At 29.2% G+C, this 26,601-nt stretch overlaps 2 protein-coding genes across 3 annotated transcripts; one reads left to right on the plus strand and one right to left on the minus strand.

Moving 5' to 3' along the window:
• Positions 1 to 1,644: 1,644 nt before the first annotated feature.
• LOC101499517 (2-methoxy-6-polyprenyl-1,4-benzoquinol methylase, mitochondrial) lies at positions 1,645 to 5,471 on the minus strand. 2 transcript variants are annotated; one of them, XM_004506904.4, is made up of 9 exons: positions 5,334 to 5,471; positions 5,054 to 5,168; positions 4,641 to 4,767; positions 4,301 to 4,362; positions 3,475 to 3,633; positions 3,225 to 3,369; positions 3,042 to 3,113; positions 2,613 to 2,721; positions 1,645 to 1,950 (listed from the first exon to the last, which is right to left on the minus strand). In XM_004506904.4, exons 2-9 carry the CDS (start codon positions 5,148 to 5,150, stop codon positions 1,849 to 1,851), a joined length of 873 nt encoding a protein of 290 aa, XP_004506961.1. In that variant the 5' UTR covers positions 5,151 to 5,168; positions 5,334 to 5,471; the 3' UTR covers positions 1,645 to 1,848. The 2 variants fall into 2 exon arrangements, with proteins under 2 accessions (XP_004506961.1, XP_073225864.1); XM_073369763.1 differs by lacking the exon at positions 3,042 to 3,113.
• An 8,303-nt stretch (positions 5,472 to 13,774) lies between these two features.
• On the plus strand, positions 13,775 to 17,580 carry LOC101499194 (glycerol kinase). The gene is made up of 4 exons (XM_004506903.4): positions 13,775 to 14,006; positions 14,589 to 14,810; positions 15,705 to 16,662; positions 17,120 to 17,580. Exons 1-4 carry the CDS (start codon positions 13,873 to 13,875, stop codon positions 17,363 to 17,365), a joined length of 1,560 nt encoding a protein of 519 aa, XP_004506960.1. The 5' UTR covers positions 13,775 to 13,872; the 3' UTR covers positions 17,366 to 17,580.
• Positions 17,581 to 26,601: the final 9,021 nt, after the last annotated feature.

Genomic DNA, 26,601 nt, shown 5'->3' on the forward strand with positions numbered 1-26,601 from the left:
TAAAATTTGAATTTATAAAAGAAAGAATTAAACCTTGTCATCCATCAAACCATTTCCATTGCATAAAATTTATGTTTGAACAAAAATCGATGACTCATTTTTTGGAGAAATTGAAGCAACAAAATCTGAATTTTTTTTCAAGATATTAGAGAAAGATAAAAAAAAAAATGATATGTATAAGGGAGACGCAAAAAATAAGAGATTATCGAAGGAAAGTCTGATGACACTAAAAGAATTCGTAAAATAAAATAATTTTTTTAATTAAATTAATTTAAAGCGATGGTTGCTAGAGTAGTGTTTAAAAAACAATTACCTTAAAAACTGTCAATGTTTTGAATTTCTAGAAATGAAATCAATGAGTATGGAGAGGCTGTGAGCAAACTGATTTCTAATTCTTAGGCCATTGTACTATTTTGCAAATTCAATTTGAATTGGTGTCCGGTTGGTTGTTCTATATGCTCCAGAGTTAGACGCAATACCAAGAGAATGAAAGTTGTACACAACTCTTTCACGAATAGTAGTCTCAAATCGAAAAATAAGAGTTTTTCCGCATTGTTGCTTGAATATTATCACCCTAACAATATGAAACACAATTTTGTTAAATTAATAACATAACAAATAAGTTTGTGTATAATTTAAAATTTGTCATCCATCAATACCATTTCCATAGTATAAAATTTATAGATCATGACAGAAATATAGCACAGCTCTAACAACCAAATTCCATAACTCATTTTTTTAAAGAAATTGAAGCATCTGATTTTTTCTTTCAGAGATTGGAGAACGATAAAATGAGGGATTATTGAAGAGAAAAAATAAGAGATTATTGAGAAGCTCCTTTTTTTGGAGAAATTGAAGCATTTGATGAAATGGAACTTTATTTTTATTGTAAAAAAAAAAATCTGCACAATGAGTTATTATTTCTATTAATAGAAACTTAATATTTTCATAACACTCTGCCTAGCTACACGTGTCAAACTTGCCAAATTGTTAAGTTTGCTTTATTATAATGTATAGATACATCTGAGTTGTTCAATCTAAACAAAAATTGAAGATTTTTGAGAAAACATACAGAAATAAAAGAAACTTCCTTTGAAATTAACAATATTTAAAATATGAGTACTAACAATACACTCATTAAGATACATTTTTCAATACATGTCAACAATGGGAAGTTGAAAGGTGTGTACTATTCACTTGAATTGCAAGTTACTGATGCAGTTACCAAGCTAACCAAAATATATAGATTTGAGAAGCTCAGAGCACTATTAAGGATTGTATCTTTGAATGATGAATTAAGGAAGGAATTTTGAGGTTAATTCAAACTGAGTTAGTATTGTAGTTAGAAGAGATAAGTTAGTTGTAACCAACTTGTGTAAAGCTCTATAAAAGTGCTGTGTGTAACTTCAATATAGATAGTAACAAAAAATTATTGAGCAATAGCCTCTACCTTTCTTTTCTCTAATGTTTGAATGATGAATCAAGAAAGTGTTTTTTTTAAGAGATGATAAAGGTAGAATTATTTTGTATATGCGTATAATTAATTTCATTAACACCTTATATTTTCTTTTTCATTTAAAAGTTTATAAAGGCCGGTTTTATGTTGTAAAAAAAAAGGTCGGTTTGATCATTGGACAATATAAGTGATGAAATCAACTTCTTGATAAAATTTTACTTTCTGATAAATATAAAATATATACAGAGCTACTCCGAGTTACACATCTCCGTCTGAACTTTGAAGAATACTCTTGTCTACCAGTTCTAGCATCAACATGAACTTGCATATAAACCGTTAAGAAAGATGCATGAATTATTAGATGATTAAGGGTAATGTTCATAAATATCATATCAGATTTTCAGCCCTGAGTGGATGGCAACCACCCCCCCAACTAGGTTTTCATACTCCACTTTTTGAAACCCTGCGTCGGCAATCATCGATGCAAATTTTTCCTGCAATCCATCAATTACAATACATGAGTCCAGAAAAAGATAACTCACAATGGTTTTCTTGACACTCATTAAAGAAGTTTCTACACAATCCTTATGATGTCAGGCAAACAAGTATACATCAGCAAATTTCCCAAAATTTAAACAAACTCCTCATAATACAGAACAGAATAGAATACACTGCTGAATAAAAAAGCAATAATTTTGTGACTAGTGTTTACATGTTCAATATTTTACTTAGATTTGTAATTGACACCATAAAGTGGGCCTAGAATAAGTATTTATGTTATCTCAACGTTTTGTGGTCGATTATAACTTTTATCAAAACAATAGATTCTCCAACCAAATATAACCCTAGCATCCTTCCTCATTAGGTGGAATGTGTAAGACTGACGGGAGATTAGCAACACTAATAAACAAAGTGCTTAAATCATGAATAACATAGGAGATGGTCATCATAAACAGATTGGGGTCATCTTCCTAGCTCAAGACTTTTGTTCACTAGAGAACATAAAGAGGGTAGCAATGAACAGTATGAGCAATGATAGCCATTTCTAGAAGCATCTATAAACCCATTCACGAATGGAAGGCCTGTCTACCATTTCTTCAAACTTAAATGAAGTAAAAAATACAGACAGCTATCAATAGATTGGAAGAATGATAACCTGTGGGGGAAAACGCCGGATACTCTCAACTAAGTACTGATAAGACTCCCGGTCACCAGCAACCAGCTCTCCTACGCGTGGAATAACTGAGAAAGAATATAAGTCATACCTGCAAGAGAAGAAGAGTAATATTAAGAGTTATATTCATTCAAGTATGAAAGGACTAAGGAGCTACGATTCTATGGCCCTGCAGTGTGCAGTTTATGTAGTTCATGAGTAAGCTTGGTCACTGAGGAATTCCTCTATTGTTACCCTCCCCCAAGACTCATTATCTATTTTTCCTCTTAACATATTACTCTTTTGGCCAAAATTTTGAAGTATGAAAGTAAAAAAGGAGATGAAAAAGTTCCATGTAAACTTGAAGTATGTTTATGTACAAACCCCGTCCAATACACATCATTCTTGCAAAATAGAGCAAATGATACTCACAATTCTTTAAATATAGGAAGGCTAACATGGCTTAGTTCAAGGCAAAGGAACCTGCCTCCAGGTTTCAATACCCTGTTAAAAAAATGATAAAAATATCAGTAAATTCAGCACAAAATAAATTGATTGCCATTAGCTGCTAAGTTGTACAAGTTACAGCAATTGCATAAAAAAGTGCAAACCAACCTATGAGCTTCACTAAGAACTTTCTCAATGTGTGTAACATTCCTTATCCCAAATGCAATAGTGTAACCATCCATTGAATCATTTTGGAAACTCAAGCTTTCAGCATTTCCCTCCACCCATACGAGGGAACCATCTTCTCCATAACCTATTATCACAATAAGCAGAAAAACATTTACTCCTAACAAATGAAGATAAATTAAACCAAAATCCTTCATGGAAACTTGAAGTAATTGATGGCATTCTCATTTACCCTTCTCGGTGGCCCGTTGTTTGCCAACATTTAACATGTTTGGGTTAATGTCACATACATATATCTGAGTTTCTTCCTCTAAACCATCTTGAAACCTATTTCGAATCCCACTCTGCTTAACTTTGTTTATGTTGTCCAAGATTCTAAAAGCAACATCCCCTGTAAAATCAAGAAATTGAAGTTCAATAGGAAAACCCTAAAAAATATCAATTATATGCAACAGTAGCATTATCACTTAAATTATCTCCATATTAACACAATATCGGCGAACAGAAGAAAGCTTTTATGTTACACAAAACTACAGTTAGTCAGTTACACCCTATGAAAGGGACCATGTGACTGACAAAATGAAAAGCAGAACAGCTAACAATGGTCAAGAGACCGTTACAAATCACCATGGTTCCAACCGTCATTGGACCTCCCCAAGGTGGGAATTTTACAGCACCTGATTTTACTTTTAACTATATCCCTCTGAGCAGTCCATAATTCATTAGCTTCTTTCGGGCAAACTCTACATTTTTTTCCTGACTGCACTAATTTATTTCAAATTTCAATCTTTTGAAGCTTATACACAGAAAGTATATCCCACGTCTCATATATTATCTGTCACTCTTAGAATATTGACTCGTTTCAAATTATTTGTGACTCTAAATAAATTATTTTCTAATAATAACCTTATTTAATGGTATCTCAAGCTATCATACATCAATGTGCTTCTATCTTTCTACCTAACTACTACTACAATAATTTCAATCACTCCACTAATGCAATGTTTTATATTCTTTAGAAACTGTAGGGTTTAAAGATGAGTGTAAAGGATGCAGACCTGTGCCACCAGCCACATCAAGATGCTTCATTCCAAGAAAAGGATTCAGCATAGAAACTAGCCTGAGAATTTGAGCAGAAATTACAAATTAATGTCAAATCCTATAAAAAAAAAACTCACACAGACACAACACTTACACGAAGAAATCGGTAATAATTTAAAAAATGGAAGTCATTGGATGAAAATAACATGTCTCAATGGTAAGTGTTTGTGCTACATTTTCAAATCCAATCCATTAAAACAGAAAAGAAAAATATATACATATATATATATATATATATATATATATACATATATATAAATTAGGAGTATTATTATATAATTGATAAGCTAATGCAACCTTTCCTTCCACAGTCTATGCAACCCAGCACTCATTAGATCATTCATTGTGTCATAATTTGCAGCAACACTCGTAAAGACATCACCGACCAAGCGTGCCTTTTCTTCTTCGTGTACTTGTTTGAACCCTAATTTTTTCCACAATGTAAATGAAATCAAGTTAACAATGCTCTCATAGGTCAATGTCATTTGTTTTAGAGAAAAAGGAATGTGCGCTGCACAATGACGGTGTAAACCAATTTTACACTTCCGGTTAATATGAGTCATTAATTGAAGAGTTATACCACATAATTATAACTTTCATCAATCAATAATCAAATAATCAATGGGTTCATGTAAAACTATTTACACCGACAATGCATAACCATTAAACCCTTTGTTTTAACTAAAAATGAAAATTTGAATGCAACGAACCAAAACTGGTGGCATGAGAATGTAGTGGTCTGGAAGTGGAAGATAACGCCGGCAATAATTTACTGCCCAACCTTTCAGTAACTGTTCTTAAAGCCATGAATTCGATTGTTCAAACCTAAATATCAAAGATAAGTTCAAACCTAATTATTATTCAGAAATAATGGAAAAACATCACTGAAATTGATTAATGTATGATGAATAAACAAACAGGAGGCAATAATCGCATAAACGAAACAAAATCGCAAAAACGGAATAGCAAAGGAGGAGGAAATAATAATACCGTATGATGAGGACGGTCGTGTTGTAAGGAGGAGGACGGTGTTGCGAAGGCAGGGGTATGAGTTTGGCTTCTGAAAATATTTTTGGTTCAAATCTTGATCGTCTAAATTGATTTTAGGATAAAACTAATATCGATTAAATTCAGGATAATTTATTATAGTATCATTTTTTTTAAGTAATCAAAATACCCTATATGAAAACTATATAACCTCTAAGTTCAATTAGATATATATATATATATATATAGTGGCGGAGCTTGACTAATAAGCTTGGGGTGGCCGACATAAAAATATCCGAACCTTATATGCAATATAAAACACTTATCTAAATCAATCAATTCTTTTACTCTTCTTCATTCTCATAAATTTATCTAAATCAATCAATTTAAGAAACATAAAACATCTTGTATGCAACAAAAAAATTAAAACACTTTGTATGGACACAAAAACTCAAACAAAAATGCAACAAAATTTAGTAGCCGATAACATTACTCGCTCTGACATAGAGACCATAAAGAGAGAAAGAAAGTCAAAATTAATTTTTGATTGTGATAGAGGTAGAAAATATAAGTCAAATAAAAGTAATTCAGGTACTTCAACTAAAAAGTGTGGTTATTCGTTTAAACTTAGATCGAGACTATTGAAAAATGCTAAGGGATGAATTATTAGTTTAATGTGTGGACTTCACAACCATGAGTTAGTGGCTACTTTTGATAATAATGCATTTATGGGACGCTTAAAAGAAGAAGATAAGAAATATATTGATGAACTGACAAAGTATCACGTTGTTCCGAGACACATCTTGTGATCTTTGAGAGATCGAGATAAAGAAAATGTGACTAATATCTCTCAAATTTATAAGCGGCGAAACACATACAAGAAGAATTTGAAAGACATAGAACTGATATGCAACATCTTTGAAGTTACTTAGCTGAGAAGTATGCTTGTTGGAGTAGGACTCATGGAGACTCCAACATTGTGAGAGACATATTTTGGACGCTGTTGCGGCCTAAAATTTCGAGTATTTCTCGAATTCAATGAAGTCGCCACCAAAATTTATTTTAAAATAGGGAAAATATTGGGAAACCCTTAAAATAGTAAAACTAAAAAAATGTGGTATTTGAAACCAAATTTTGAGTTCGGGAGTCGATTATGCGTAGGGAAGGTACTAGCACCCTATGACCTCCGTTAAAATACGGTTACCTATACTTAATTGTGCAAAATTAATATTAACTTAAGTATATTTATTTTTCTTTATTATTAAATATGAATAACAATTATTACTATATTTAAAATATGATTTTGAAATAAATGTGTACTTAACAAATAAATGACAAAAAAAAAGAAATTTTTATTTATGTGCTTGACAAGAATGTGATCTTGCTCCTACGTATCTCCCGGTGCGATAGAGAAATCAAAGCTACGTAGTTCTTGAAAAATGCAGATGTGTTGATTGTGTTTTAAAGAAAATTTGTCTTGTGATAAAAAAATGTTTTTTTGACAAAATAGAAAAATAAAGAGTTTTATTTGAATAAATATTTTAAAATATGAGTTTTAGGACGATCAAGTTGTACAACTTGTGTCTCAAGACTCAAGGAATAAAGAAGATGTCACATCTAATTTAAAAAATATATTTTATATTATTATTGAGTTTCATATGAATAAAAAAAAATATCAAATTGTACAATATGTGTTTTAACAACTCAAAGATGAAAAATAATACCACATCAAATTTATAAGCCGGTTTTAGATTAATTCATTAAAATGAATAAATAAATAAATAAAGAGAGTTTTAGAATTATCAAGTTGTACCACTTGTGTCCTAACAACTCAGATTAAAAAGATGTCACATCTAATTAATCTTTAATAAAATATTTATTTGTATTTTCTTTATAAAAAATAATTTTTATTCATAAAACAAAATTAATTTTGAAATCATAAAAAGAAACTAAATGGGCTGAAATCTGAAACACAGAAATCTGCTTTTTTGTTTTCTTTTTTCTAAGCCCAACTTATCATAATAACAAAAAAAGGTTAAAAGTAAGTAACCCTAAAAAAAAACTGCATACTTGAAAAGAGGAAGGGCGGCCGTTTTGCAGAAAACACAAACAGAGGAAGGGCGCCCGCTTTGCAGAAAAACGCAAATAAGGAACATTGAGACAAGTGGAGCAACAATTTGACGGAGCTTACGGCGGCAACTGCTGGATGTTTTGGTGAGGCGGCGGATATCCTTAGCGGTTTGGATCCTCAAATTAGGAGAAATCTCCATTGCTCGAATTTTAGAGAGAGAGAACGCGGCGGCGCTAAAAAGGATGATCGTTATTTCGGCGTGACGGCGACAGTGATATCATTGTCGAAGGTTTGCAATTTCTAATCTTATTTTTATTTTTTATTCATAATATTATCTTAAAATAAAAAAAACTACATTTTTAATAACAAAATAAAAAATCATGTGGTGAAGATCAGAAACAAACAGATTTATTGTACAAAAGAAAAATACCTTTTCGTTTTCTCTTATGATACTCTCTCCGATTTCTTCCTCTTCTCCTTCTTTTTATGTATTTTTTGTCAGTGGTGTTAATCTTCGATCTCCTTTTTGAAATTTCATAAGGTGTTTTTACAGAGTTTTTTATATGTTTAGTTGTTTTCTAGTCTGCCTTTGTCCTTCTCCATCAATTTCTTGTTTGATGTTTAACATATTTGCTCATAATCTATATTTTTCTGCACCTCTGATCTATTCACGATTTTAGCTTTTATGTGTTTTATCTGATTGTTTGCTGACCTTTTTGATTTGTCCCTTAGTTTCTTTTTTTTTTTAACTCAAAACTTTGTCATTTAGTTTTTATCATGTATACTGAGTCTGACTGGTAAAAAAAAATAGTTTTCAGTTTCTCTAATTAGTTACAAGAGGTATGTATCAATGAACATGGCTTTGTGCATCAACCATGACACTGCATCAGGAACAGAAAGGCAACATCAACAACCAAAACTGAGCTAAAGCAGGCTGGCTTAATTTGAAAAAGTTTGACCTAATTTTTATTGTAATTTAATTTGGTTTTATTTTTGGTTGTAATTTGATTGTAATATGAAATTGTAATTTGATTTAATTTTAGAATTGTCATTGTAAACTGATTTGGTATTGTAAATTGATGAGCCTAATCATTGTAATTATTTTATTTCCCTTTTTAATATATATTTCCTTTTTGATTTATTTTTAAATAAATTGGACAAAATTAGGGTACTACAGACGCACTCAGATTCCATAACTTTGTTGAACATGTTCCCTCTTGTATTGATCATGAATAACACCTACAAAGCCAATAAGAATAGCTTATGATTATTTGAAATTGTTGGTGTAACTTCAATTGAGTTGCCATTCAACGTTGCATTTGCTTATATGGATAGTGAGCGTCAAGAAAACTTTTGTTGGGCATTGGAGAAGTTAAAAGAGTTGTTTGTTTGAAACACCTCATTTCCTCATGTGATTGTGAGTGACAGAGAACTTGCTTTAATGAATACAATTGAAGTTGTATTTCCATCTTCAAAAATTTACTTTGTCAACTTTATATTAACAAAAATGTTGAAGCAAAATGCAAACAATATATATTAAAGAAAGATATGCAGGAACCCATTCTTGAGTTGTGGAGGAAAATTGTTTATTGTTCTAAAGAGAAGGAGTACGAGGAACTTTTGCAATTGTTTGAGCAAACATGTGTCAATAATATTATTTTCTTTGACTATGTCTGAGACACATGGTTGAGTCCTCACAAGAAAAAATTTGTTGAAGCATGGACCAATCGAGTATTGCATCTAGGAAATACTACGACTAATAGGTAGATTATTAAAACTTTGCATTTTGTTTTATATTTATACTTATATAGGATTAAACATGCATGATAGATATTTTTATTGAAATAATATCAAACCTTTTTTATGTTTGAATATTAGGGTTGAGTATGCTTATTGGTCATTGAATAAATTTTTGGAATACAATAAATGAGATTTGAGTAAGGCATTGAATGGTATGAATGAGATATTGAAGTTCCAAATTATTAAGATAAAAGGTTCATTTGAGATAAGTAAGGGTCGCAAAGAGCATATACACAACAATCCATTCTATGAGAATTTGACTTGTGTTGTATCCAATAATGCTTTAGCTAATATTGTTCATGAATACAAGATAGTTAGCTATGTCGGTAAAGACAAAGTTGCGTGTTGATGTATACTTAGAAACACTTATGGATTACCTTGTGCATGTAAGTTGACACGATACAAGTTGGAAGGTTTTCCAACCCCATTGAATGTTGTTCATATACATTGGAGAAAATTAACCATGAATAGTGATCAAGAGGAAGAAAAGTTGGAAAATGATTCAGATTTGGACATTACATCATGGATGAATATAATTTAGAAAACACTTAATGTTGCTAGAAGAAGGGCATCGAAGAGCAAGTTGCGTAAAATAGCATATCCATACACAACATCAATGTGTGCACCACTAGATAAGATCAAAACAAAAAGTGGCGTGAAGAGGAAAAAAGGAAATAAGCCGAAGGGGTTTGACGTATATTGTGATCCTTAATATTTTGATCATGTTGATGCATTTTATTCTGATAATGAAAATACTCAAGTCTTTCGACAAGGACCCATGAAAGCATCCCAACAAACATCCCAGCAAGCATCTAAACAAGTCTCTCGATAAGCATCCAAACAAGTCTCCCATCAAGCATCCAAACAAGTCTCTCAACAAGCACCTATGACGAGTTAAGTTAGAAAATATTTGGACGAGTTTCCTACTCTAATTCATCCATATATTAAAGACATAGTTAATGTTAAAGCAAATGAAAATTGTGGATATCGTACTATTGCTGCTTTACTTGGTCATTGTAAAGAATATTAGAGCATTGTGCGTCGACAATTGTATACAAAGATTAAGTCCAAACTTGATTTATATGCTGCATTATTCAATGAACGTTTGCAAGAAATCATAGACTCTTTACTTGTAACTGATTTGGGAAACCAGTTACTCTGTAGTATGCAACGTTCTAAGATGTTTATTTTGCAGTCCATCAAAACATCTGTGGCATTGAAGATATAGACTCATCCAAATTCCATTTACAAATGTCAGGGAAATGCTCATAAATTCATATCTGTAAATAAAATAAAAATACAAATAATTAAATAAACATCTTATCAAATAACAATATAATAAATATAAAAAATAATATAATAGTACCTGAAATACAGATAAATATCATCCAATCTGCTTCGTTATAGATAGTGTACCATCTCTAAGATAGCCATATAAAACAACAAAAGTAACTGATCCTCATGCTCATTTACCATAAGTATCAAGGTCTTGAAAAAGAAACAAATATTTTGCAAATACAAGGGTAAAACTTTTATCAGCTAGTATGGTACACCTTATCAAATGAAATAGGTATGCTCTCGTTGCACAGTCATATTGTCCTTCACAATTTTTTTTAAAAAAAATACAGTTTTCAACCACTCAAAACTATATGATGCACCTCTATTAGTCCTAGTTTTAGGCACATCTTCATCATGGTCAACTCCCAATAACTCAACAACAACAACAATGACTAAATCTTCATTGACATTAGCGGAATGTGTGAAAAAATCTCCATAACATGAGATGCTTAAAAGACCCCTAACATCGTCAAATATCATGCGTTTGAATTCCTAAAATCAACTTTGTAATAACCTATACTACAAATATATTAAAATATACACATTATATTATATTATAATATATAATAAAATAAATTATTTACTAACATGTCCATTCCTCACTTTCACTGTACTGTGGTGCTCATAATTCTTAAGGACGGAAAGATCGTAACACCCTCCAGGAAATATAGATTGTTCAGACTGGTGATGATGCTCGTTATGTTGGTGCCGTTGATCCTGTTCATCATCAAACGCATGATCTTGCTCAAACTCATGTTGAATATTATAATCTTCCTGCTGTATTTCTTTGTTCCTCTTTCTCATTTTCTCAACGACAACTCTCCTATTTGATTGTATAGAAGTTCAAACTCGAAAATGTTCAACGCTAGTTTTTGCTTCTCACTGAAAAAAAATAGAATGAAAAAAAATGTAAAAAAAAGAAATGTAAAAAAATTATAAAAAAAACACCGTTTCAAAAATTGCAATGAGGAATGAAATTTCTAGTGAACTTTCTGGAAATTTGAAATTTTCGGTAGTTATGATTCAATACCAGAAACTTCATTTTTGAAATATCCGGGAGTTCAACCGGAAATTTGAAATTTTTTGTATTGAAAAACAACTTCTGAAAATTTCAAATTTTTCGGTGAAACTCTAAAAAATTTCAAAAATAAATTTTTTAGTATTAAAAATGACTATTGAAAATTTGATTCCATCTCAAATTTTCGATGAAGATATTTTGTGAACAACACTTACTTTTTCCAAAAAAATCAAAATGTGAGGGTGTGATATTTTTTTTTGGTTTTTACTATGAAGTTAAAGCTGTTTTAGTAATTTCAAACTTAATTTTTTTAAATGAAAGGTATAAATTTTTTAAATAGAAGATATAGATTTAATTGAAGGTACAAAGTCTAAACGGTCTATTATGTATAGACAAAAATACAGAGACCAAAATAATTGATCTAAAAGTGCACATGCCACAAGTTAAACGGGTTGGTCCACATGCCAAATCCATATACCAAGCTTTAAAATCTATTATGATTAGGGCAATTAGTGAAAGAAAAGTTTGATACATATGTGCACCTAAAAAGCATAGTCCGTGATGTGAGACCCACGAGAAAGTGTGGTGCGCCAACTACCCTAACGGTCAATTAATTTTTCTTTCTATTTATTTTATTTTAATATAACCTAAATATGAACAAATAAATTAAAGTGGAGTAACATCAAAAACAAACAAACAACTACTAAACTGTGATTCAATACACATAATCGAGTTGTATTCTTTTTAATTCACGCAATTATCATGAAAAACTTTTTCATGTAATTTTTCTTTTTTATAATTTTTTGTTACAATCTAAAATACTTATTAAATTATTATTATTATTTTTAAAAATAGAAGTTGATAAATAATTATCAACCTTATTAAGAATTTATAATATAATTTATGTATAATCTATCAATTACAAAATTTTAAAGTCTCTACGAGCGTTAGCGTATAAAAAAGTTAGACATTTGTGTCAAGTAACTAGTTGATTCAATAATTTTTCAAAACATGTTTTTAATTAAAAAGCTAATCCAATCATTTTTTGAACATACATTTAATTTAGGCCACTATTGTTTTTTGAATAAAAGAATTTTCATTAAAGTGTGTTTAAAAAATAGAATGCCGTTATTTTAATTAAATCCAAAATAAAATATTAAAGAAAGTATGCAAACTCATTGTTAAAATAATTCCGTATAATGAGAATTACTACGATTTAAAAATATAAAAAAAGCATGCAGATTAATTAATTAATATAAAATGATGCCACTATTTTAATCCAAAATTATAAAATAATTTCAATTATTGTAAATTTATTTATGTAATTTATACAATTATTATAAAAACATTTTTTTTAATCTCATTCTCTTGCCTAACTTTATTTTATAAAAAAAATTCTTCATTTCATTTTGCATAAAAAACTTATTCAAATTTCTTTCGAAAAAAAAACTACCTATTATTAATGTAAACTAATTTTATATTAATATTCAATAAAAGTTGAATATAAGATAGTTTTTTTTTTTTAAATCAACTACAATATAAATTATTTTACATCATCGATGTATAATCATTACACTCTTTTTTTAAGAGGATATTGAATTGGTTTTAGAAAAAAAGAATAGTAAATTATAACACCTCAATATTTTAAAGTTTTAGTGAATATAGTAATAATATTTAATTATTTGATATCATATAATTATTTTTATTTAAATTTTAAATAAATTTTATTTTCAAATAATTATACTAAACAAAATTTCCAAAGTAGCAAAAATTTATCTTAATTATATTGGTTTTGTGGATTAATAAAAAACACAATATTTTTTCAAACAAAAAAAGAAATGACATATAAATTGTAAACCAATAAAGCGGAAAGAAATAGGAAAATAAATGATTACTACGATTGTATGGGAAAACATCTAATAATAACACTTTATCCCTTTAAGTAAATAAATATTCAAATGATTTTTTTTATTTAAATGCAATTATGATATCCATTTCATTCAATTATCAATTAATAAAATAAGAGATCAAAAGTGAAAATTGAGTAAAATAAGAGGCAAAAGAGCATTTAAGTGTTTGTTGTTTTTTTAGGCATTAAAATAGGATAAAACTTTGTGATTTGTGATAATCGTTCATTAAGCTAAAAACGTGGATTGACGTCAACACTCCCAAAGAAATGGCATTTAATAATCATCTACCATAAATACTATATAAAGTGTTTGTTTTGTTGATAAGATCAAATCACACAACAATTCAATCCTTATCAACGACAAAAACAACAACATCATCATTTTTGGTCTCAAGAAGAACAAAATATGTCGAAAGAAAATTTTTTCATTGGATCAATTGATCAAGGAACAAGCAGCACTAGGTTCGTCATCTATGACAAATCAGCTAAACAAATTGGATTTCATCAGGTTGAATTCACTCAGTTCTATCCAGAAGCAGGGTAATTATGATTATGATCTTTGTTTTTTCTTTCTTTCTAAAGTTTTGTTCTTTTGTTGAAAATTCTGAAGAATTGTAACTATGGCTACACCCCATCTTTGTTTTCTTTGTAAAGTTTTGTTCTTTTGTTGAAAACTTTGAACAAGGTTAATTGTGGAAACACCCCATCTTTGTTTTCATTGGAAATTTTGATGGATTTGTAACTATGGAATTTGTAGCACCGATCCTTCATATCAAAGAGGTGTCTGACATAGTTACATTTAATTAATTCATTCACTTAAAGAATTGAATGCAATCAAGGTGTCAGTGTTGTGTTGGGGTCAAACATCATGACACGCCTTTGGTCAGAGATGTTGGTGCTACAATGTTGTTTCCATTCTAAAGTTAAGTTTTTTTGTTGATAATTTTGAAGAAAGGTGATTATGGCTACCCCATCTTTGTTTTCATTGTAAAGTTTAGTTTTTTTTTTTGATAATTTTGAAGAAAGGTGATTATGGCTACACCCCATCTTTGTTTTCATCGTAAAGTTTTGTTCTTTTATTGAAAATTTTGATGGGTTTGTGTTTGTTTTGTTGATTTTAAGGTGGGTGGAGCATGATCCAGTGGAGATATTGGAGAGTGTGAAGGTTTGTATTGCTAAGGCAGTGGATAAGGCAACAGCTGATGGATTTAATGTGGATAAAGGGTTGAAGGCTATTGGTCTAACCAATCAAAGAGAGACCACTCTTCTTTGGAGCAAATCCACTGGTGTTCCTCTTCACAATGCTATTGTTTGGATGGATGCTCGTACTGCATCTATTTGCAGGTCCTCCTTTTTTCTTTTTTTCTTTTACTGAATTAATGCTTGATTTGAGTAAAGGAAATCATTTGTTCTATTTTGTTGCATATGTAAATGAACCTTTGCATTTTAAGAGTACAATTCATTTGGCTAGGAGACTATGAAGTAAGAAGCGCCAACACATACATAGACACTATACACTGACAATAATTTAAGAAAATGAAAGTGATTGAATTTAATCATATGTGTCAAACACCAGACGCGTCTTTAATCTGTAGTGTCAGTGCTGCATAGTTAACAGACTGATTTCATGTAAGCGAAAAGGCATGTATGGTCATTGTATGAAAGGGATTCCCTACTGCCAACGCTCACCGCAGAGTCATTATCTCAATGGTTGATCAAGAATAGACGGTTGAGATTCCGAGTTTTAAATTGGTCAAAATCACAAATGTGAGCCATCTGATCTTTATCCAATGGCTTAGAACATGTTGACGTTGTGTAAAAATGGACCAATCATAAACAATGTGTTGCTAGCATTTTTCTTTAAAAAAAATTAGGTGTGCTTAATCTAGGACCTATTGGGTCCAATGTGTGTGCCTTTTATAACATTCCCTTTAGGAAAAATATTCACTAATCACTTTTTTGTGTAAATATTCCATCAGTTGTTCAACTATCACCCTCCTGATTTCACTGTACATCATATCATTTCATTTCAAATAAACTCATCATTTTAAAAGTGGTGGTAATTCTGACTTTGAGCCATATTGATCTGTCTGTGCAATGTTCTAATTATTTCTATGGATCTGTCCAGTGTTAAGCTTTTGATGTTTGTTCCATGGTTAAAGTTGTTGCACTATTTCATTCATTTGTTGCCTTGTTTCCATCATCAGAAATGTCATTGATGTTATTATGTTGAAACAGGAGACTGGAAAAGGAGTTATCGGGCGGTAGAACCCACTTCGTAGAGAGTTGCGGTTTGCCTATCAGCACATATTTCAGTGCTTTGAAACTTTTGTGGTTGATGGAAAATGTGGACCCTGTCAAGGAAGCTATAAAGAAAGGCGACGCCTTGTTTGGAACCATAGACACTTGGTTGATATGGAACTTAACCGGAGGTGTGAAAGGAGGATTGCATGTTACCGATGTTTCCAATGCATCCCGAACAATGCTGATGAATCTAAAAACCCTTGACTGGGACGCATCTACGTTGAAAACACTTAAAATCCCTCCTGAAATTTTGCCTAAAATCATCAGTAATTCAGAAGTTATAGGCAATGTCGCCTCTGGATGGCCAGTTGCTGGTATCCCTATCTCCGGATGTCTAGGGGATCAACATGCAGCCATGCTAGGACAAGCGTGCCGTAAAGGCGAAGCTAAAAGTACTTATGGCACAGGTGCTTTCATTCTGCTAAACACTGGTGAAGAAATTGTTCAATCTAAGCATGGCCTTCTATCAACTGTAGCCTTTAAGCTTGGCCCGAAAGCTCCAACCAATTATGCACTTGAAGGATCAGTTGCAATTGCTGGAGCTGCGGTGCAATGGCTGAGAGACAGTCTCGGTCTCATTTCTAGTGCTAAAGATATAGAGGCTCTTGCTTTAACGGTTGACTGCACCGGCGGAGTTTACTTTGTTCCCGCCTTTAATGGATTGTTTGCTCCATGGTGGCGTGATGATGCTCGAGGGGTTTGTATTGGAATAACAAGATATACCAGCAAGGCTCACATTGCTCGAGCCGTTCTTGAAAGCATATGTTTTCAAGTAAAGGATGTAATTGACTCGATGCACAAAGATTCTGGGATTGATGAAACCAAGAAAAGCGATTTTTTGCTCAGGGTTGACGGAGGAGCAACTGCTAACAACCTTTTGATGCAGATTCAGGTTTGGACTAACTTTGCATTTTGTTCCATCAGACTTTTTCTTTCATCAAACTTCATATATCTAACATTTTAAGGGCTCAATTTCGTTTATGTGTTTCCTGTTGTCATTTTCACTTCATCTAATAAACGTCAAATAAACTTAAGAGAATATAAACATACAACTTTTAATTCCAATAAAATCATCAAACAAGCAGATTTAGTTCCTGATGAAACGAAATATGTTTGATTGTCTTACAAGTTTAAATTTTTTTAATGATTTTTTTGTGAGCATATTTATAACATTATAAAAAGTTCTTCCACAAATGTTTAGAATTTTGCAAATGTAAAAAACTAAAGATAAAAGTGACGAAAAGTATGGATATTGAAATCGATAATAGAACTTTTGTTGATAAGTTGATACAAAAGCTTAGTCAATTTTCACATAAATGATAAAAAAAATTGTTGATAATGTTCAACAGGCAGATTTGTTAGCAACTCCAGTAGTTAGACCAGCTGACATAGAGACAACAGCACTTGGAGCAGCCTATGCAGCCGGATTAGCCATCGGGGTTTGGAAAGAAGATTATGTTTTCGACTGTAGAGAAAAACTGAAGGACGCTGGCGTTTTCAGTCCGGTAATGGCCGCGGATGTGAGGAAAAAGAAAACAGACTCTTGGAGCAAAGCTGTTGGTAGATCTTTTGACTTAGCAGATCTTACTCTTTGATGGTCTTACAAAAAAATTTATCCGTATCTTTATTTTTAATTTTAATATCTTATACTTATTGGTACACTTTTATTTTAGCCTTGGTCCTTTAAATGAATGCAATAATTATTTGTCCATTATGCGATAAAATTGAGATTTTATTTGTAGTTTGTTCTTTCATTTCCTTGTATATGAAGAAGAACAAAAGCATTACATTAAAGTTTTTTTTTTCTTCATGTTTATGTATAGTGTAAACAGGAATCTGTGATGTTTTCTAACATTATTTAGTAAATTTGAGATGCTTACTTAAATGCAAAGCAACTTACATTAACACGGAGACGTCAATAATAATTTATGAAAACGAAAGTGATCGACAGGAAATTACATGTGTTGGTATTATATTGATGTCAGATACCGACAAGACAAATGTCGATACTACATATGTTACTAGTGCAAACATTATACCATGACATATAATGTACGAAAAACGTCAAATGGCCGAGTACGAAGGATCTGGTTCCTTTAATTAACAAATTAATTGTAGATGTTATAGGTGCTTCATAATAAATCACAAATTTATTAAAATACCAATCCTTATTTTTTTCACCACTTTCTTTATTTTAGATGACCATATTAGAGTTTTAAATATCTAGATTTAGAACATTTCTAACTAATGTTATCTATCTAGATTTTGAAGCTTCTATAAAATGCTTCTAGTATTGTAATTGAACTGTCATAGCAAGGAATTAAGGAAGAAAAATACTAATTGAAGAGTAAAAAAAAATGGGCAACTAAATCAAACTATATGTCAATCAATATGTAAAACATTAGTTTATTATAAAGTTCCACAATGTTCTGAATTACCTCTATGAGACATTGAACATAGCTATTCTTTTTTTTTTTTTTTTTGTAACAAATGAAAAAATAAAGTCAATTACATTAACTATAATATGTTTTCATAAAACTATCTTAAAAAGTGTATAAAAATAAGCTAAAAACAGTTTATAAACATATCATATTATATCATAAATTGTTTCTATAAACTATAAATTCTCCCAAATAGTTTTAGAAGTGCTTATACAAGTAAAGAAATTCAAATAAGCCTATCAAAGATGTCATAAACCAGTTAGATTTTGAGGTATTATACCACTCAAATTATTATAAGAAAGGTTTAAACACTCAATATTTATCAAATTGTGAAATCTTTCTAGTATAAGATATCATGTAGCTATCGACAACAAGATGGTTTAATCTGATTGCTTATTACTATCAACTATCAGTTAACTTATTCACTATCCGCTATAAGTTTCTCTGCTATCAGTTAACTTATTTCTATCATTTGAGCCATACTCAGAGTGTTGTTGATCCAGTGCAGTACTTCATACTCCACCATATGAAATGATTCATTTCATATTCAAATGATATGTTGTTAAAGCATGAAGGTATTGTTTTAGTATAATCCAATTATGTGAAATATCCATAATTTTTAAATGCCACAACAACATTAGCATGGACTTCAATCACAACACTCCCTTCATCACAATTCTCGAACATATAAGACTCTTAAGTTCAAATGTTTAATCTTACAACATCCCTTTAAAATATAACAAATACCATCTCAAATCAAGCATTGTAAACTAAACAAAGAGACTTTAATAGAGGGCTTATAACAAAATCTATCAAAGATTTAAAATTCTCTACGCTCTATTTTTTGAAGTTTTGTCTAGGAGTTTGAAAGAATGATATAAAAATTATTCAAAACTCCAGAAAATACTACAAAACCCTTCCCAATGCATATTTTAGTTTTCCATATTGGAATGTTTAGAGCATGTGTTTGTTGCACATTATTTTAAAGTATCATTTTTTAAATAATTATTTTTAAGAGTTTTCATCCGTTTGTTATATTTTTTGAAATAAATAAATTATTTAAAAATAACCTAAAAATTATTTTAAATTAGAATTTATTTTGAATAACTTTTTATAAAAATTATTTTTTATGATTAGTTATTTATAAAAAATAGTTTTCAATACGATAAACAAACACAAAATAACATCTATATTTTTAAAAAATAACTAATAAAAAAATATTTAATTATAAAATAATAAAATAACTTTTTTATAATAATCTATAACAAAGAAGACCAAACAACAGAAGAAAAAAATAATAATAATAGAGTGAAATAGTTATACTGATTGTGTAAATAATTTTACATAATCGTAGAACGTGAACTAATTTCTGATTTTCTTTACTCATTATTTTATCCTAAAAAAGGCTCTTATCCATTTCTCTACGAACTCCCAAACATAACCCAAAAAAATATGAGTGAAGATAGGCAGACTTGAGGGGTTATGTTAGGATATAGTTTGATAAAAATGGCAAAAATTAAGGAAGAATATATCATATAGGTTCAAATTAACTCAAAAATTCAAACTTTGAAACATTTTTTAATTATGGTGTAAGTTGGTTTTCTATTTTCTGTAATAAATTAAATTAATTCTATATTTTTTAATGAAAAAATAAAGACAAAAATACACATCAAATTTTAATTCAATTTTCGTTTTTGATACTTTAATTTTGTTTTTCTTCTGATTTTGTCCTTTAAGTTCTTTTTTTCTTTTCGATTTTATCCTTTAAGTTACATTAGTTTGCACCGTTAATTTTTAAGATATATTAAATTATTTATTCAGTACTTTAAGTTTAAATTTTTTTTCCAAATTGATGTCATCAAATGTTAAGATTTAATCAAAACATACCAATAAGTTGACTATCTAGACTATTTTGCATGTGAAGGAAGATAAATATATTGATTATCTGAAGAAATATATATTGTCTTGTTTTTAAGGTTATACGCGAGTTTAAATTATTGTAGAGAAAATTAAGAAATAGATACTATTTATAAAATTTGATAAATATTTTATGAAGACTTAGTATAAGAGACATATTATTGTAGTATTTGATAGAATTTCAAATGATCAAAAACTTTTAATTAAATTAATTGTTGTTGCAATTGAGTTAAATGATTAACAGTGTAAACATAGGGTAACTTAAATTTCTAAATCAAAATAAAATAAATTTAAATAACCTAAATGTAAATTGAATTAGAATTTAAGAATTAAAGGTGACCAAAAATAAATTATATGTTGAGTTTTACAGTGATGTTTATATAATAAATTAAATTAAACTAAATTTTGAGTCGGATTATGGGGAAAGTGTGATGCAGAGGAAAATAGAATTAAGTTGGATCACAGGTTTACGGAACATGTTGAATGAGTGGTTCTTAACATACATCTAAATATATTTGAATTAAGATTGTATAAGTAATTGAATTCTAAATATCTATTAAACTTTGAATTTGAAAGAAAAAATAATTAAATTTTGATAAGGTATAAGTATTTTAAAATTTCAAATTTTAGTTATATATATTCTTAAAAAATATATGATAAATTTTATCATAATTAACTTATACAATTGTGAGGTCTTTGAGAACACCTAATAATATCGACATATGATAGTTAAACTAAGATTTAAGGATAATTTTATTATATTTATGATAATGAGTTTAAGATATTAAGTGTTGAATTGTAAGTCAATTTTTTTTTAAATATAAAATAAATTATATTAATCATAAATAGAAATTGCATTTAAAATATCTATCAAACTTTGAATTTGAAATAATTTTGCAACTAAAAGATTGAAATTAAGTGTACTTGAAACTTATCTTCAAATTTTGTTAAAGATTTGAAATGAATAATGATACAGCAATCATGACAAAGCTTAAAAAAACAATCGTAAACAAATAGATTGCACTTTCAAATAGAATTTGTAACACTATTGCAGGAGGATTAGAGCTATTCAAGTCTTTTACTTTTTACTATCATAATAATTCAATAAATAGAAAAAATAAATTAATGTCTATCCAATTCACACAATAATATATCCCAATAAAAATACAATAAATAAGAAGAACATTTTAAAAAAAATATATAGTGGATTAAATCATTCAAGTAATAGAAGAAATATCTCTAGAATACTAAACTTTAAATATAATTTTGATCTTTTGTGTTTTATTTAATATTCATTTTGGTTATTTATTTATTTATAACTAATTTTCATCATTTATCTTTTATAGGTGATGTACTTTTTTCTTTTTTACAATCACAACAAAAGTTATAACAACATCGGATCATTCAAATATCTTTTAATAATTATTAGTATGTATTCATTATAATATTCTTTAAAGAAAATTCATTTAACTTAATAATAAACTTACACTTGAAAAAACTCATCTTGCACTATTTGAACATATATAAATTCTTTAAAATGAATGACATTTGTCATAGTTTTTATATTTTCATCATGTCTTTGTTAAGGTTGTAGACTTAACTTTACAACTGATCTAGGATTAGACTTCAACGATTCATGACAATAATCATATAGTTGTTTGAAATGAGTATGATGAAAATGATTAGCATTCATCATTTATAAAAGATAAAGAATAAAAATAAATTAAAAAACGATAAAAGACCACAACGAATATTTAATAAAAAATAAAAGACCAAAATTATATTTAATCATAAAAATAAATATATATTCTTTCTCCTCTCATCTCTTTATATATTTGCATTAACAGATCGATTGTTTGGAGTTACCAATTAAAAAAATATTTTAAAATATAAAATACAATTTAAACCGTATATTTTTTAAGCACTTTCGCCAAAAAAACTTAATACAATTTTTTCTTTCGTTTATTTGATAAAAAGTAAAATTTATTTTCTTGAAATCCATTGTTTTTTATCCAAATCAACGATGTCAAATCATTAAATATAATTCTACATTATTAATAAATATCATCACATGTCATAAAAATAAAGACTTTTCCCATATATCTCTTTTGAATTTTTTTCTTCAACATACCTCACTTTAAAACTAATATATCAACATGTCATACTCTTTTAGGAAGTCATAGGGTGGAGATGCGATTATATGAAATATTTCTTTTCCTCCCTTCGACAGATCATATCCTAGGGATGCAACTATGTAGATGTATATTTTCTTTTTGTAACAAATGAAAAATATATTAAATTAATATATAAAATATAATAAAAATAAAACTAAATTATATTATATTAATAAAATCCAACAAAATACATTAAATGAGAAAAATACATCAAATTTTAATTATACAAATAGAGTTACACTTTAGTTCGATTTCCAACAACAAATATCACATCCACTAGATGACATAAAAATCTACCATGAGGTCGACTTGAGGCGTAACATTGATGATATTTGGGATTAAGTTTGAAAGGAAGAGATTAAACATTGGAATAATCGTTGGAATTATGTATTACAAAATAAGTTCGTAGAACATGTTTTACACCACGACACAAAATACATGAATTGGTTTATACAATAAACTACATTATTTATTTCTATCAAACAATATTTGTGTGATTCACATTTGCATCCATCAACATATCCTCGTGTCCACTCAACCTCCAATCAACCCCATAAGAACAAACCATGCACCAAACCGTAGAATCGTCTCATCATCGCCTCACCTACAGAACAAATCATATATTCTATATTATGGTCCACCACCACCGCACCTATAAACTCGTACAGAAGTTCCAAATTATGATCCACCACTACCACATCTACATACACCTATAGAAATGTTGAAAAGACAAACCCCCGATTACTCTATAGAACATGAGAGTTTCCATAATTTATTTGAAACTCATTGCACAACTCCAGAGTCGACTTATGCTGTTTTTGTTTCCATGTATAACCCCTTGCTCAAAATTATATGGAGACAGGTGGTATTAGTTCTTATCTACACACAAATTATCAAGAATTTGAGTTGTATATCCCAACAATAATTGAGAACGACAATGATAAACATGATCAAAATAAGGATCAACTAGAAGAACCTCAAACCGTTCAAATAGATAGACGAGTTAGGCAATCACCTAGATGTGGGACTGAGGGTCTTTAGGTGGACATGCTTAATTAAAATTTGATGTATTTTTCTTTCTATTTAATATATTTGTTGGATTTTATCAATAATAATTTAGTTTTTTTTTATTATTAATATTATATTTTATGTATTAATTTAATAAATTTTTTATTTGCTACAAAAAAAATTTACGCCTACATGGTCGTATCCCGACCTCCTGAAGGAAATTTTTTTTCAAATAGTCGCATCTTTATTGTACAATATCATGAAGGTCTAGAATAATAAAGCATTTGTTGAGACAAACTCTCTATTTTAAAGTTTTGATGAAAATAAACAAAGGTTAATTAAGAATGTTAATTATGATTCTAAATGTTATGTTAATTTAACTTGTGTTCTTGAGTGGTTTTAATTAAAGAGCAGAATCAAGCAAATACAAGAAAAGACAACAACAAGATCATTCTGCATCATAAACAGAGAATGATCTTCAGCTTCACCGAACTATCTATCACAGCATGTTGTTCAAAGTTTATCTACATCGTTAACAAAGAATCTGCTCTGGAAATCATTCATATCTAACAAGTACATGGCAAGGAACAAGTACAAATAATCCAGACTCAAAAAGGATATTTGATCGCAAAGATCAAAGAGTTCAAACATGGACAAAAGTCATGACGGCTTAAGAACTCCAAAATTCAAATGTCAAGAAAACTTGATCAAACTGGGTATATGACAAGACAAGAACAAAGGAAATACAGAACATTCAAAACGGGAACTCCAGAATGATTATTGAAGCTCAAGAACGTTCAAACTGACAAAACCAAGAACGTTAATCATTCTCCGTTTTCTGCACATCAACAGCAGCCTTGCATCCTCTCTGTTTCAGTCTGCAATTCGCCTCAAATCTTCTCCAACCTCCTCTAGCTACACTCAAGACTCAAGACAGATAATGTACCATCAAAGATCAATGAAGAAATGTCAAAGAAAGGACAGAAATGCTTTCAATGCTAAAACATCAAAAGTCAAAAAGCTGTTTTCAAAGAAGCATTATTTTTATTCTAAAAATAATGTTTTAGTCAAAAAAGCATGGCCTCTCCAACAGCTATTTCGTACATCTCCAGCCTATAAATAGAAGGCCATTATCTCAGTTCTAAGCAAGAAATTCAAGTGCCAAGTAATCAACATTATACAATCACACTTAAGCTTGAAATTCTGCAAAACAGAGGCAACATCATTTTCTGCAATTCGCGAAACAGCCACTGCTGCACATTCACATATCAGCTGCGAAATTGTCATTAGATACTCTGTAAAGAATCTATTCTCAAACAAGAATTGAGCAATATCAGATTCTGTCAAATTCAATCATTTGTAAAAACTCAAACTATAAGAGTTTCTTTATAGTTTGTTTAAGATTGCTTCCTATCAAGGTTAGATAGGTGTTGTGATTGCTTTCTTGGTGGAAAGTAATTAAGAAAGAAATAGATCAAGGTTGATTTATTTGTAGGTGTTGTAAGATTAAGAAGGTTCTTCATTTTAAACACTTAGTGGAAAATCTTACAGTGTGAGGACTGGACGTAACCCACGTTGGGTGAACCAGGATAAATCTTTGTGTGGTATTCTCTTTCCTTTTCTCCTTCTTCATTATACTGCATTAATCATTTGAGATAAAATAGAAACTGATTTTCTGCTAATTAAAGAACGTTCTCTGTTTTATAACATAAACCAAGAACGTTCTCCGTTTTCTGTTTCATAACCAAGATCATTTTTGAGTTATTTTCTTAAGTTTTAACAGGAATTTTTAAAAGGCATATTTACAATTCAAACCCCCCTTTCTTGTAAATCGACATTGTTACTTCAGCATTTTGGTATATTAGTTTTAAAATGGAGTATTTTAGAATATTTTTTCAAAAAAAATATATAGAAAAAAAATTGCAATAACAAACCTCAAACTAGTTTGTGACTTTGTGGTAAAAATCCTCATACTTGTGGAGTAAAGGGACAAAAATCATGGATTTAAAAATAAGATACTAAAACAATGTTACACTTAAAATATAGGGAACAAAATTCATTTAAACCTTGTTTTTTAAATAATAACAATTTTTTTTTTTTGTCTTTTATTATATTTCAATTTTTTATATTGTGAATTACTTTATAAAGATAAATGAGTAAGTTGTTTTTTTAAATCATATTTTATGAATTCGTAATTCATCAACTTGTATTAAGGATAATATTTTTTAAACTTTTGAGACAAGATAATGTGTCCGTTTGTTATAGATCTTTTTACAAAGTGATTTTATCTTTATATTTATAAAAATAATTTTTATCAATATTTACACACAAAAACAATAGAAGTTATTTTGAATTTATTTTTTTATATTTAAAAAGAAATTTTCGCATTTAATAAATTAAATATTCATTATTAGATATTTTAACATGATAAAAATTACATTTTAAAAAAAGTTTATTTCAAATTAATTTTTATGAAAATTTTTTCAAAATAAATTTTTATTTTAATTATTTTATAAAAAATTGTAGCAAACAGCTCAATATTAATTTTAAATTTAACTTTTTTTTATGATGTTGGTTCATCAAATTTTAAATTGAGACAAACACTACGCCAAAAATGACATTTTATAGCGCGTCTTTTATAGCGCTTATTAAATACAAGCGTTGTTGTATGATATTTTAAAAATAACGGAGGATACAACAGCGCTTTTTTGACAAGCGCTGTAAAAAAAGCGTTGTAAAAGACTTTGATTTCACATAATTAAAGGACCTATTAGAGCGCTTTTTGGAAAAGCGCTGTAAAAAGGTTTTTAAAAAAAAAATAAGGAGGTCTTTTACAGCGCTTTTGGACAAGCGCTTTAAAAAGTCTGTAAAAAAGCGCTGTAATAGACTTTCAAAAAATAAAATAAGGAGGTCTTTTACAGTGCTCTTTAAAAAAAGCGCTGTAATAGGCTTTAAAAAAATAAAATAAAAAGGTCTTTTACAGCGCTTTTTTAAAAAAAGCGCTGTAATAGGCTTTAAAAAAATAAAATAAGAAGGTCTTTTACAGCGTTTTTTAAAAAAAGCGCTGTAATAGGCTTTAAAAAAATAAAATAAGAAGGTCTTTTACAGCGCTTTTTAAAAAAACGCTGTAATAGGCTTTTAAAAAATAAAATAAGAAGGTCTTTTACAGCGCTTTTTAAAAAAACCGCTGTAATAGGCTTTTAAAAAGTAAAATAAAGAGGTATTTTACAGCGCTTTTTAAAATAGCGCTGTAATAGGCTTTTAAAAGTAAAATAAGGAGGTCTTTTACAG

The sequence above is a fragment of the Cicer arietinum genome, chromosome 6, assembly GCF_000331145.2.
Source record: "Cicer arietinum cultivar CDC Frontier isolate Library 1 chromosome 6, Cicar.CDCFrontier_v2.0, whole genome shotgun sequence".
In the NCBI taxonomy this organism is placed as follows: Eukaryota; Viridiplantae; Streptophyta; class Magnoliopsida; order Fabales; family Fabaceae; genus Cicer; species Cicer arietinum.

Coding starts and splice junctions, on each gene's coding strand:
- LOC101499517 (XM_004506904.4), bottom strand. CDS start 5,150: ATGGCTTTAAGAACAGTTACTGAAAGGTTGGGCAGTAAATTATTGCCG. Junction 4,363..4,640: donor CATAGACTGTGGAAGGAAAG/GTTGCATTAGCT, acceptor TCAAATTCTCAG/GCTAGTTTCTATGCTGAATC. Junction 3,370..3,474: donor ACAACGGGCCACCGAGAAGG/GTAAATGAGAAT, acceptor TTGTGATAATAG/GTTATGGAGAAGATGGTTCC.
- LOC101499194 (XM_004506903.4), top strand. CDS start 13,873: ATGTCGAAAGAAAATTTTTTCATTGGATCAATTGATCAAGGAACAAGC. Junction 14,811..15,704: donor CGTACTGCATCTATTTGCAG/GTCCTCCTTTTT, acceptor ATGTTGAAACAG/GAGACTGGAAAAGGAGTTAT. Junction 16,663..17,119: donor ACCTTTTGATGCAGATTCAG/GTTTGGACTAAC, acceptor AATGTTCAACAG/GCAGATTTGTTAGCAACTCC.